We start from the raw sequence: 10,133 nt of genomic DNA, 5'->3' as shown, positions 1-10,133 counted from the left end.
GGCGGCAACGAATCCTCTCGTCCCACTCCGCAAAATGCTAACATTCCGCTTTCGGAAGTTCCACTATCGATAATTCGGTGGTTTCCGCCCCCTTGGAGATCCCACCCTGTGTCCTTGTCCAGGTCTGACATATCGAATTTTTGACCCCCATCAACCCCACTAGTCACGGGTGAGAAGAGGCGAGATGGCAGACAAGCATGGCGAGGAACCCTCGTACATCGACTACGAGACGTTTCTGGATCCGTCCTTTTCGGCCACGTCATTTGCGAACTCGCTGGTGTTGGCGACGAACAATCCGTCGGACACACCCTTGGACCTGTCAACGCCGTTGTCGCGCGTGCTTTTCGACGTCCAGGAGATCGACACGCACATCGACTCGCTGACGACCAAGTCGGCGTTGCCGTTGCTGTCGTACACAAAGGATCGATCCGAAGCGGCCGAGAAGATCCTCGACGAGGTCGAGGGTCAGGTGAAGAGCCTAAGTGAAAGTTACCGCGTCCTCGAACGGGAGGTCTTAGAGCGTTATGACGCAGCCGATCAGGTACGACTGGTTGCTGAGAGGCTGTGTGAAACGGTGAGGTTGGGGCGGGCTGTGGGTAGATGCTTGATGCTCGGAAGGCAGTTGGAGGCTCAGATAGGCGAGGTTAACGGTGTGGCCGGAAAGAAGGGAGACATCCGGGCAATGGTACGATGTGCCAACTCGCTGCTGTCTTTGCGACAGTTGTTCGCTGCAAACGAGCCTGGCGAAGAAGGACACGGTCTGGAAAAGGTGCACGTAATCACTACGCTGCGGAAGGACTTGGTCCAACCGGCAGAGAGGAATATGATTGCCAAGGCACAACAAGTGGTCAGAGAATTCTCCATGTCTAGTCTTCTGGCTGGAACACAGACATCGGGTACGGCAACGTCTGCGTTCCAACAAGCGGAGGAAACGAGGAGCCGGGCTACGAGCGGGCTGTTGACGCTGTATTTGCTGTCTCCAACCACAAAAACCACGACGGCGAAGACCTTTGAACCAAAGTTGCTGATTGCAGCCTTGCAAGACTACCTACAGACGGCGATAAAGTCGTCACTGGCCTCGCTTGCAAGATCACTTGCCACACTGCCTACTCTTGATCGGACTCTGCTCGAGATCTCCTCACGGTGTCAGAATCTCGTCGCTCTCGAAGCATTGCTAGAGAGCATCAAACCACCTCCTCACCCTCTTTTCCAGTCACCATCAGACGATGGCGTGGCGCCAAATTTCCTGGAGCCGCTCTTGACATCGCTGGATACAGCTTCCCTGCCGAGCTATTTCTGGCGGACGCTCGCATCCAATTTACCGCCGCGTGTGCAAGAAATCTTGAACAGAGGGGGGGTGTCCGCACGCACGCTCAGGACCAACAAGGACCAGGTGAGGGACAAGTTGAGAAAGTGCGTTGATCAAGGCAGCCAGCTGCCCAACGGAGTAAACCTTGGGAAAGGCAAGATTGTAAGCTGGGAAAGGGAGGCGGCCGTCATGGTGGGCGCAATTACGGGAGTCCTAGGAAGATGAATGAAGTCTTATCCATTCAAAGCCGAAACCCTCCCTCCAAACTGAAGATCCCAAAAGGACGGGTGGTTTGAAATCCATAGAGCCGCCTCGGACGGCGGCGGGCTCGAACGAGCCGCTTGGCAAATGCTCACCTATATAGACGAGTACGTTCACACATATCCAGCACGAAACGGGCCGGTGGCTCAGAGGGCCACGCGATGCGGCTTATGGGACGCCTCTCGCGCCAACGAACCTACGTAAACCGATCGGATCGAAACAGAGACCTCCCATAGGAACGAATACTTATACACACACACATATATATATATATCACATAACCTCTTTTTTTCTCGCCTCTCTCCTTGTGACTGTGAGGCGGCATGTTGACCTCATAACAATCAAATCTTCGCCGACGCGGGATGCTTACTCTTTTTTATTCTTTGAAGGCGAGGCCAAGGATTACGGTTGTGATCAGGCTGAAGCCATAGGAGTGCTTGCTGTAGGAAATATGTAACTTTTCCTCTTCATGTCATGGCTCAGCTTCAAGGGAGGGGGGGGGGGGGCCACGGTCAAAGCACTGCACGAGCTGATCCGTAGATGGATGCAGCTCAACGTCGAGGCCACCCACGGAATCAGCGTCGGATGGCAGTCGGAAACATGAGCATCAAGACATGTCGACTCATATAGACTGAGTATGGTATCAATACGAACATGCGGTCAAATGTCCATCACGTCCTCGTCCCTACCTGTCTCCTCAACCCACGTGCGCCACTCCTTCCATTCTCGATAGCCAAGGCTAGCCTTCAGCCCCTGATACCGCACGCAGTTCAGGTCTCTCACTCCTCTCCACTCGCTACTTCTGCCACTCCAACCAGCTTTTCTCATCAGACTGACGATCGTCTCCTCCTTGGTCCAGCCTTGCTCCCTGGCTACGTCTGGAAGGTACGTGGCACCTAAACGGCGGCCTTGGAACACGAAGGAGATGCGCAGGCCGTGCGTGCCGATTGTCCAGTCCATGGGGTCGGAGATGGACTCGAAATGCATTAGGAGGGTGATGGAGCAGGAGAGGACGGGGAGATCGCGGAGGGTAAGGGGGTCGAAGCGTGAATCGTCAAAAGCACTGCGGCCATGTGTCAGTCTCCGCAGCGTGCACAGAAAGCTTGGGAGAGTCCGCACGAGGTTTCGGAGTAGATTCGCAGCCCTTCCTCCAAGGGGTAGGGCTCGAAAGTGCCGATGCAGCCCGCCAGCTGTTTGTGGCCCTTGCTGTTGACCTTGTTCCAGGTAACGAACAGCGGGTATTCGTCGTCATCCACGTCTACCGCGGCGGGCTCCCGCTTGCTCTTCGTGAACCTCTTAGGCAGCGAGAAGAGGGACGTTCGTGACGACGCCTTGGAGGTGCTTGAGCTGAGCGACGGCGTGCTAGACGCGGCAGAAGGGGTTGACGAAGATGAGGACGACGATGGTGACGGGTTAAGTAATCTGCTTATGGCTGCGGGTCTGTACGGCGAGGTCCTGCTCTCGCCCGTTGCCGATTTCTCGTCCACCTCGTCGTCCTCTGCCATGCCGTCTACCTGCCCGCCATCACCTTTGAGCTGGGCAGAGGTCTCGTCCTCCTCGCCGTTCTCATAAAGGTCCCATAGCTCCTCGACCTGGGCTAGGGCGAGGCGCTTTCTTTTCTCCAACCGCGCAGATATGCACTCAAAGCAGAAGGCGCACTGCGCCTGGGTCGCCATTTGAGACCTGAGTAAGCAGAGGAAAGGGGATGCTCTCGCGTTAGACAACAGCTAGGCCAGGGCGGGGTCCCAAACTTTCTACGTCCTCCCTAAGGTGTCACCGGTACGATTGGGAACTTGGCTGTTGCCCCTCACACGTGTGCCAAAAGCTTTTGAATGGCTTTGAGCCGCTTGGTTATGTGTCGTCTCTAGCTTGTGACCTTGTGCTCTCGGGCGTGCCGGCAAGCTTGTGCGTCCTTATCGCTGGATCAGATTGTCGCGCAGCGTTGGGAAGCGGCGGCACAGGCCCGAGATAGGGTAGAGGTGGGTGGGGTGGAGGGGTGAGAAAAGATGGAGGTTGGGAGGATAAGGTTAGATCATCGACGAGGCGCCGTGGCGGATTGCACGAGACAAGGCTGTCGTGATCATCCGTGCCGTGACAAAAACGTCCATGATGCACATGAACACCCATCCGGCCGGTCGAACGTCGAGAGCTGCGCCGCATTCACTGTTGAAATCACCATCCGACGCTACCGGTCTCTCGTATCGAGCAATGTGGACAAACAGCACCATTGCCTGGGCCGTTCTTCAGCTACAATCCTCTACGTCGCGAGGTACGAAGCCGCTCCTGGACACGTGCGACCTGACTTGGTCTTTCTTGAGGCACGTTGCTCGTCGTCTTTGGTCCAAGGCAGGGCTGCGCTTATGACATGTTTTGGTGAACCTACGACCGTCTAGCAGATCTAACTTTCGTCTTGCATTGCCTTGTCCCTCCGTTTCGCCAGCGGTCAGTTTCTTTCCCATCCGTTCAGCGGCAACATACCTTCTCGTACGACTCATTCATGCCTATCGGCTATTCTTCCTATCCCGCTCTGCGGTCCAAGTCTTCCACCCCGTTTTTCATTACGAAGCTTCGTCAATCCCGCAAATCATTTCACCCCGTCTATTCTATTTCCTCGAACGAATCTCGGTTTGCCTTTGCGACCTGATTCTGCATGACGCGTTAGGAAGCAACACGTGCCCCTAATTCCCTATGATCGATCGTCCAGGGCGACTTTCGTAGCGTGCGCACCAATTCTAACGTCGGCAATATAAGGCGCGTATCCAAGATTTGCATTATGAAGCGTAAAGCATTGCAGCCACGTGGGTGCATTCACATTGTCACATTGTAAAACCCCTGCCATAGACTTGGGAAGACTTTGATCATCAGCGAGCTCCGAATGCAGCCGTGACTCAAATGTTCGCCCCTAGGCATACGGGATGTCTAGAAAGTCCAAGCGACGTAAACGACGGTCCAGATGAGTTGGACACTGACAAGGTTTGAGCCGCTCCTCCCGTACAAACATTGTCAGCACATCACCTCTCTCAATCCCGTCTAGAACCTGTGTTTGCTCGCTTTCACAAACATAGGCTATGCACCGCTGGAGAGCTAGACTCATTCCACACTTGGGCGCTGCAGGAAACTCTCGCGTTTGACAAATCGTCCTTGCTCTCAATCTCACCTGCTCCTGTACGTCCGTCCATCACATGTGCAGACGGCCTCCAGGCCCTATGTTCTGGCGCTGTGCGGAAACGTCCCTGAGTCATGCAATCTGAAAGTAGTCTTTGTTGGCGTTGCTGCTTTAGGCTCAGGTTTCGGCCTTCAAAGGAGGACAGTGACACGTGTTAAGAAGGTGTTTATGACCATAGTCCACGATAGCTCCTTAGTCGTTCTCAAGAGCACGATTCTGAAGTGGGAAAAGGAACGACGACCAAATTCAAGGAACTCAAAGTTGAAATATCAACCGCACGTAAATGAACCAGCTCATCTTTTAGCGAAGGAATACGACGTAACGCTATGTCGACCTTTCTGAATCTAGGAACAAGAGATCGTATGGTCCGGAATGTATGCGAGCTACGATCTACGATCTCCGATACTGCATTTTTTAAGGCATATCTAGCCAGTATTTTGAAAATAAAAAAAAAATCTCTATTGGATCAACGTCAATGGATGCATTATATCATCAGAAATATCCTCGTTTATGATACACGTCAACATAATAATTTAGCTCGATCTTTCTCCGGAACGCCAGTCATGGCCCTCCCGTGTACCTTATGCGGCGTGCTGAAGATAGTCCCTATTCTCAATCGTAACACTCTTCGTCTGCACGACCGTCAGCGGTAGCCCAGGAAGAACACGTCTAGCAAAGAAACTTACCATGTGATTAACCTTATAAACGCCTACCAACCGCGATGCAAGCTCAAACATGTTATTCCTGAGCGATATAACAATAAATTGAGCGTTCTTAGTCCTCTCCTTGATGTAGCTCGCTACGATACTGACGTTCCTGAAGTCCAGCGCAGCATCAATCTCGTCCATAACGTACAACGGCGTTGGTTTGTAATGATGCAGCGCAAATACAAGGGCCAAGCTAGATAAGGTCTTCTCACCACCGGACAGATTGCCAATATTCTTCCAGCTCTTTTTAGGCGGCATCACAGAGAAGAGGATACCCTCTGAGAAGGGGTCGAGAGAGTCGACGAGCTCAAGTTCGGCGTTGCCACCCATGGTGATCATTTGATACATCTCCTTGAGGCGCATGGAAATAATACTGAAGCCCTCCATAAAGCCTTCCAGACGAAGTCGACGCAGCTCGTCACAGCGCTTCTTGGCAGCGTCGCGGGAAGCTAGGGCTTCCGCTAGATCAGCAGATCGGACGCTGTGTTCCTCACAACGGCGACGATACTCGGCCAAAACATTGAGATCAACGCTGGCATTCGATGTGCGTGCCTCCAGCTCAGCGATCTCTTCTTTGAGCGCGTCTTTATCCATGTCCTCAAGCTCATCGCGGGTGTAGCACGGGAGAGCGGAAGCTTCCTGTTTCTTCCCAATATCGCTGCGATACGTTAGGAAAAGTACATGTGCAACTTGAGAGAAACACTAACCTAATGTTTTGCACGGATAGCTTGCTGAGCTTTTCCTGCCAGTGATTGAGCCGCTTCTGAGCCTCATGAACAGCCTTTTGGTTTTCCTCGAGCTTGTTTCGCATCTCGATTTCAACACCACGCGTCTCATTCAACTCAGCGGTCTTCTGGTCAAGTTCCTTCTTCAGCTCAGCCAGTTCCTCCTTCTTGCTATCCAGGGCCTCCTGAGCTTCTTCGGCTGCTTGTCTTGAACCAGCTGCATCCTCGTTCTGCTTATCCATGGCCAACTGCAACTTCTCGAGCTCCTTGACAGCATTTTCTTGTTCCTTAGTGGCTTCAGCGTATGCCTTTTCGTGCTTGACCTTCTGTTTCTCAGCCTTAGCCTTGTTAACCTCAGCAGACGACATCTCTTCCGTGAGCGTGTCGATCTGCGATTTCAGGCCATCAACTTTGGCTTTCTGCGTTCGAAGTTTAACTCCACCAATTTCCATGATTTTGTCCTGAAGTTCCTTGATCTCCTCTTCAATACCCGCCATATCCGCATGCAATTTACCTATTTCCTTCTCAGCACTGGCAATTGTCTTCTCAAGAGCCAAAATACGGGACTTGTCCGATTTTGAACATGACTGCTCCGTGGAAAGTTCTTGGATCCGTCGTTGCGCATCCGCAATGTTCTTGTCGAAGCTGCCAAGCTCAAGTTCGATCTTCTGAGCTTTGGTTTCAACCTTGGGAATTTGCTTGTTCAACTCTCGCAGCGATATCTCAAATTCGCGCTGTTGCGTCTGGAACTGTTGGAAGTTCTGCTCAAGGGCATCGCGATCAAGCTCGAGCTTCGAGACTTGCTCCCTACTGACTTCGGCAACCAGTTTGGATGACATTCCGCCCTTGGCGACGCGAGTGCCACCACCAGACATGGTTCCGGACTTGTCGATAAGCTGGCCTTCTAGCGTAACGACACGCCATCGCTTTGCTCCATATGCAACACGATTAGCTTGCTCCATGTCCTTAGCTACTAAAGTGTTTTGTAGCACACTGAAGAATGCCGGTAAAAACCTGTCATGCTTCGGCTTCACGAGATCGAAGAGACGTGGACAGTTCTCTGGTGTCTCGATAGGCCCCAAATCTCGCTGAGGCAATTTGTCCAAGCAGATGAAGTTTGCTCGCCCAAGGTTGTTCTTTCGGAGATACTCAATGCACTGCTGTCCAACTTCGACCGAGTCAACCACCATATTATCAAGTGAGGGACAGGCCGTCGAGATAGCTACGTCGTACTTTGCATCGATAGTTCCAAGGTTACCTAGTCGTCCATGAAACCCGTTGATTCGACCAGATTCTTTCATACGCATCAAGCCTGTGAGAACATTTCCCTGTGACTGGCTGTTCGAGAGGCTAGCACGGGCTTCATCAGCCTTTTGACGAGCATCAGAAAGCTTGGATCGCAAGACAGGCTCCTTTGTAGCGAGATTGTCCAGCTCAGCCTGCGTTCGTTGTAGCTGCTTCTGCAAGTCTCTCTGCTCAGCCCTACACTCGTCGAGTTCTTTAGCTTTCGCAGCCTTGCTCTCTTGCAGACCAGCAATCTTAGCTTCGATTTCAGCAATCGCAACGGCTCCAGAGTTTTCCTTCTCCCGGAGAATATCTAGTTCGCTCTGTGCAACAGCCATAGCTGACTGCTTCTCGTTAATTTTCGTGTTCCAAGGTTCCAAGGACTTCTGTTTGGCAGCGATCTGATCTGAGATACCCTGGGTCTTGCCTTTAAGGGACTCTCTAATCGAAGACAGCTCCTGCTCTTCTTGCTCCATTTCCTTCTGCAGTTCCGCGATCTGGCCTCGATTACGCTCAATGTCGTCTGAACAGTTCTTGATCGTTCTCTCCGCTTCCGCAGCGGCGAATTGGCTGTTTTCGAGTGTCTTCTCGGCCTTTTTCTGCTTGTTTGCAAGAAACTTTTTCTTCTCTTCGAATTTAACCGTCTCCTTGTCAAGTTTTGCAACTTCTTTGAGAATAGCCTGGCTATTCTCTTCGAGTTTCGCATATTGCTTGTTTGCTTCCCTGAATGTCTTCTCTAGTCGTTTGATCTCGTCTTCGTTGCCTGCGTGTTTTTCCAATTCTTCATTCAAGGCAGCTTGTATCTTCGCTGTAGCTTCTTGCGAAACCTGCAATGTATCTTTGCATTCTTCTATGCAGAGTTGATACAAAGCAGCCTGTTTGATAGCCAAATTGTTCTCGTCGCGGATGAACGCCAAAGCCTTCTCCTTCTTGTCCTCAAGAGCGTTCTTTTCTTTCTCCACGTGTTGAACACGACTACTCTTCTCCATGCAGACTTCGTTGAGCACCTCAACCTGCGCTGCCGACTCTTCGATAGGCGTTTTGTACTTTGATGTACCGATGATGTCTTCCAAGTACTCAAGCAAGCCATCTTCGTGCTCGTTACCCGCCTTGGGCTTCATCTGTGCGATGGACTCGACTTCACCCTGCAAGATGAGAAATCGTTTGTGGTCAAGATCAATACCTTTCTCTTTTAGCATTGTTGTGACGGTCGTGTAATTTGATGTTTTCCCGTTGATGTAGTAGGAGCTTGAATTGTTTTTGAATGCCTTTCTTGAAACCACAATCGCCGAGTCTGGAACAGGTTCCGAGCCTCCTTGAGGGAGGTCCATGACTTCTTGAAAGTGCACTTCGACCTCGCAGTAATCAAGGTCGGGAAATGCGGCAGAATTGTGAATTAGCGCCGAGAGCTTGCCTTGTCTCATCTTGCTAGCTCTGAAACCAAAGACGAAAAGTAGTGAATCAATGACATTTGATTTCCCAGATCCGTTCGGTCCAACAACTGAGGAAAATGACGCGTGGAATGGGCCAACCTCTTGTCTACCCGCGTAACTTTTGAAGTTTGTGAGGACTAGATAGGTAATAACCAGACGGGCTTTAGGCCCCATAGGTTCTTCAACTTTCGGTAATGCAGCTTGTCGCGTCCTTACAACAATGTCCATAGGCTTCTCAAGCATTGTAATCTGGGGGTTGACCTTCGTGACATCCAACTTCTTATCCGCCGCGATTGGAGTCGTTTGCTCATTTATCGCGCTATCAGTTATGTCAGCGAGTGGAGCCACATGTCGTTGTGAAGCTCGTGGGGACGTAGGCGATGATGAGGGCTTGAGCGTAGATTCTGATTCTACTGCTGTGAGCGTGTTTTCTGCATCCTCCGGCTCTGGCGAAATCGAAGGTTGTGGAGTTGGCAACGACGGTGGCTCTTCATCGATCGGCTGCGTCGCCGGTGCTGTCGACATTCTGCTTTTTCTGTTTGCACGCACACTCTGTCTGCCTGTTGTGCGCTTGCGTGGTGATGCCTTCTTGACTGGTGAGCTTGGCTCGTCTGGCGCGACATTTTCGGAGGCCTCAAAGACCTCTGAAGGTTCTATCGACTCCGTTGCCCTCTTTCTTCTTGCTCGGGTACCATTTTTGGGTGTGGGAGGCTCATTTGACGTCTTCTGTCGCGATCCCCGAGTGGTTCTCGCTGGAGCGGGTGTAAAGTCGTCCTCGTCGCTGTCATTGTTGACGTCTGGTGCACGATCCTCCTCATCGGATTCGTCTACAATCTTCCTTCTAGCAGCAACTCGCCTCGACGGCCGCGTAGGCGATGCTGCGGACATATTGACACTGTTGTTAGTATTGCTGCAAGAATTTGTTACGTCTGTGAGACTCGAATGTTTACAGCGATAAACAACGCGCTTAAAGGCGGGCGTGCCGGGGTCTGAACGCTTAGTCAGCACGCCCTTCTGGAGAACTTAGAACATGGAGCGTTTTGAGTTGCATCTAGAACTACACTCTGCATTCGGTCCAGATTCGATCTTACAATCTTTCAAACTGCTGAAAGGAGATGAATCATTTACCTTAACAACCATAGTTCCCTTTCCTAATCATTCTTGCTATAGGAATGACGAATGTCCAGTTCCAGATCATGTGTAAACATATGACTGCCATACCTTTTGTCTAAGCTCTTAAGCGTAGCG

General features: G+C 51.6%; 3 protein-coding genes across 3 annotated transcripts; 1 reads left to right on the top strand and 2 right to left on the bottom strand.

Moving 5' to 3' along the window:
- Positions 1-49: 49 nt before the first annotated feature.
- Positions 50-2,047, top strand: PV09_05890 (uncharacterized protein). Its single transcript, XM_016359453.1, has one exon. It carries the CDS (start codon positions 185-187, stop codon positions 1,532-1,534), a length of 1,350 nt encoding a protein of 449 aa, XP_016212702.1. The 5' UTR covers positions 50-184; the 3' UTR covers positions 1,535-2,047.
- Positions 2,048-2,150: 103 nt separating this feature from the next.
- Positions 2,151-3,661, bottom strand: PV09_05889 (uncharacterized protein). The gene is made up of 2 exons (XM_016359452.1): positions 2,690-3,661; positions 2,151-2,633 (listed from the first exon to the last, which is right to left on the bottom strand). The coding sequence occupies exons 1-2, from the start codon at positions 3,244-3,246 to the stop codon at positions 2,231-2,233; spliced, it is 960 nt and encodes a 319-aa protein (XP_016212701.1). The 5' UTR covers positions 3,247-3,661; the 3' UTR covers positions 2,151-2,230.
- Positions 3,662-5,155: 1,494 nt separating this feature from the next.
- On the bottom strand, positions 5,156-9,809 carry PV09_05888 (uncharacterized protein). Its single transcript, XM_016359451.1, has 3 exons — positions 6,151-9,809; positions 5,423-6,101; positions 5,156-5,368 (listed from the first exon to the last, which is right to left on the bottom strand). The coding sequence occupies exons 1-3, from the start codon at positions 9,771-9,773 to the stop codon at positions 5,318-5,320; spliced, it is 4,353 nt and encodes a 1,450-aa protein (XP_016212700.1). The 5' UTR covers positions 9,774-9,809; the 3' UTR covers positions 5,156-5,317.
- Positions 9,810-10,133: the final 324 nt, after the last annotated feature.

This window comes from Verruconis gallopava (genome assembly GCF_000836295.1).
Source record: "Verruconis gallopava strain CBS 43764 unplaced genomic scaffold supercont1.19, whole genome shotgun sequence".
NCBI classification, from domain to species: Eukaryota; Fungi; Ascomycota; class Dothideomycetes; order Venturiales; family Sympoventuriaceae; genus Verruconis; species Verruconis gallopava.
Note: the sequence above shows the minus strand (reverse complement) of the source record. Positions and strands in the feature narration are given on the sequence as shown.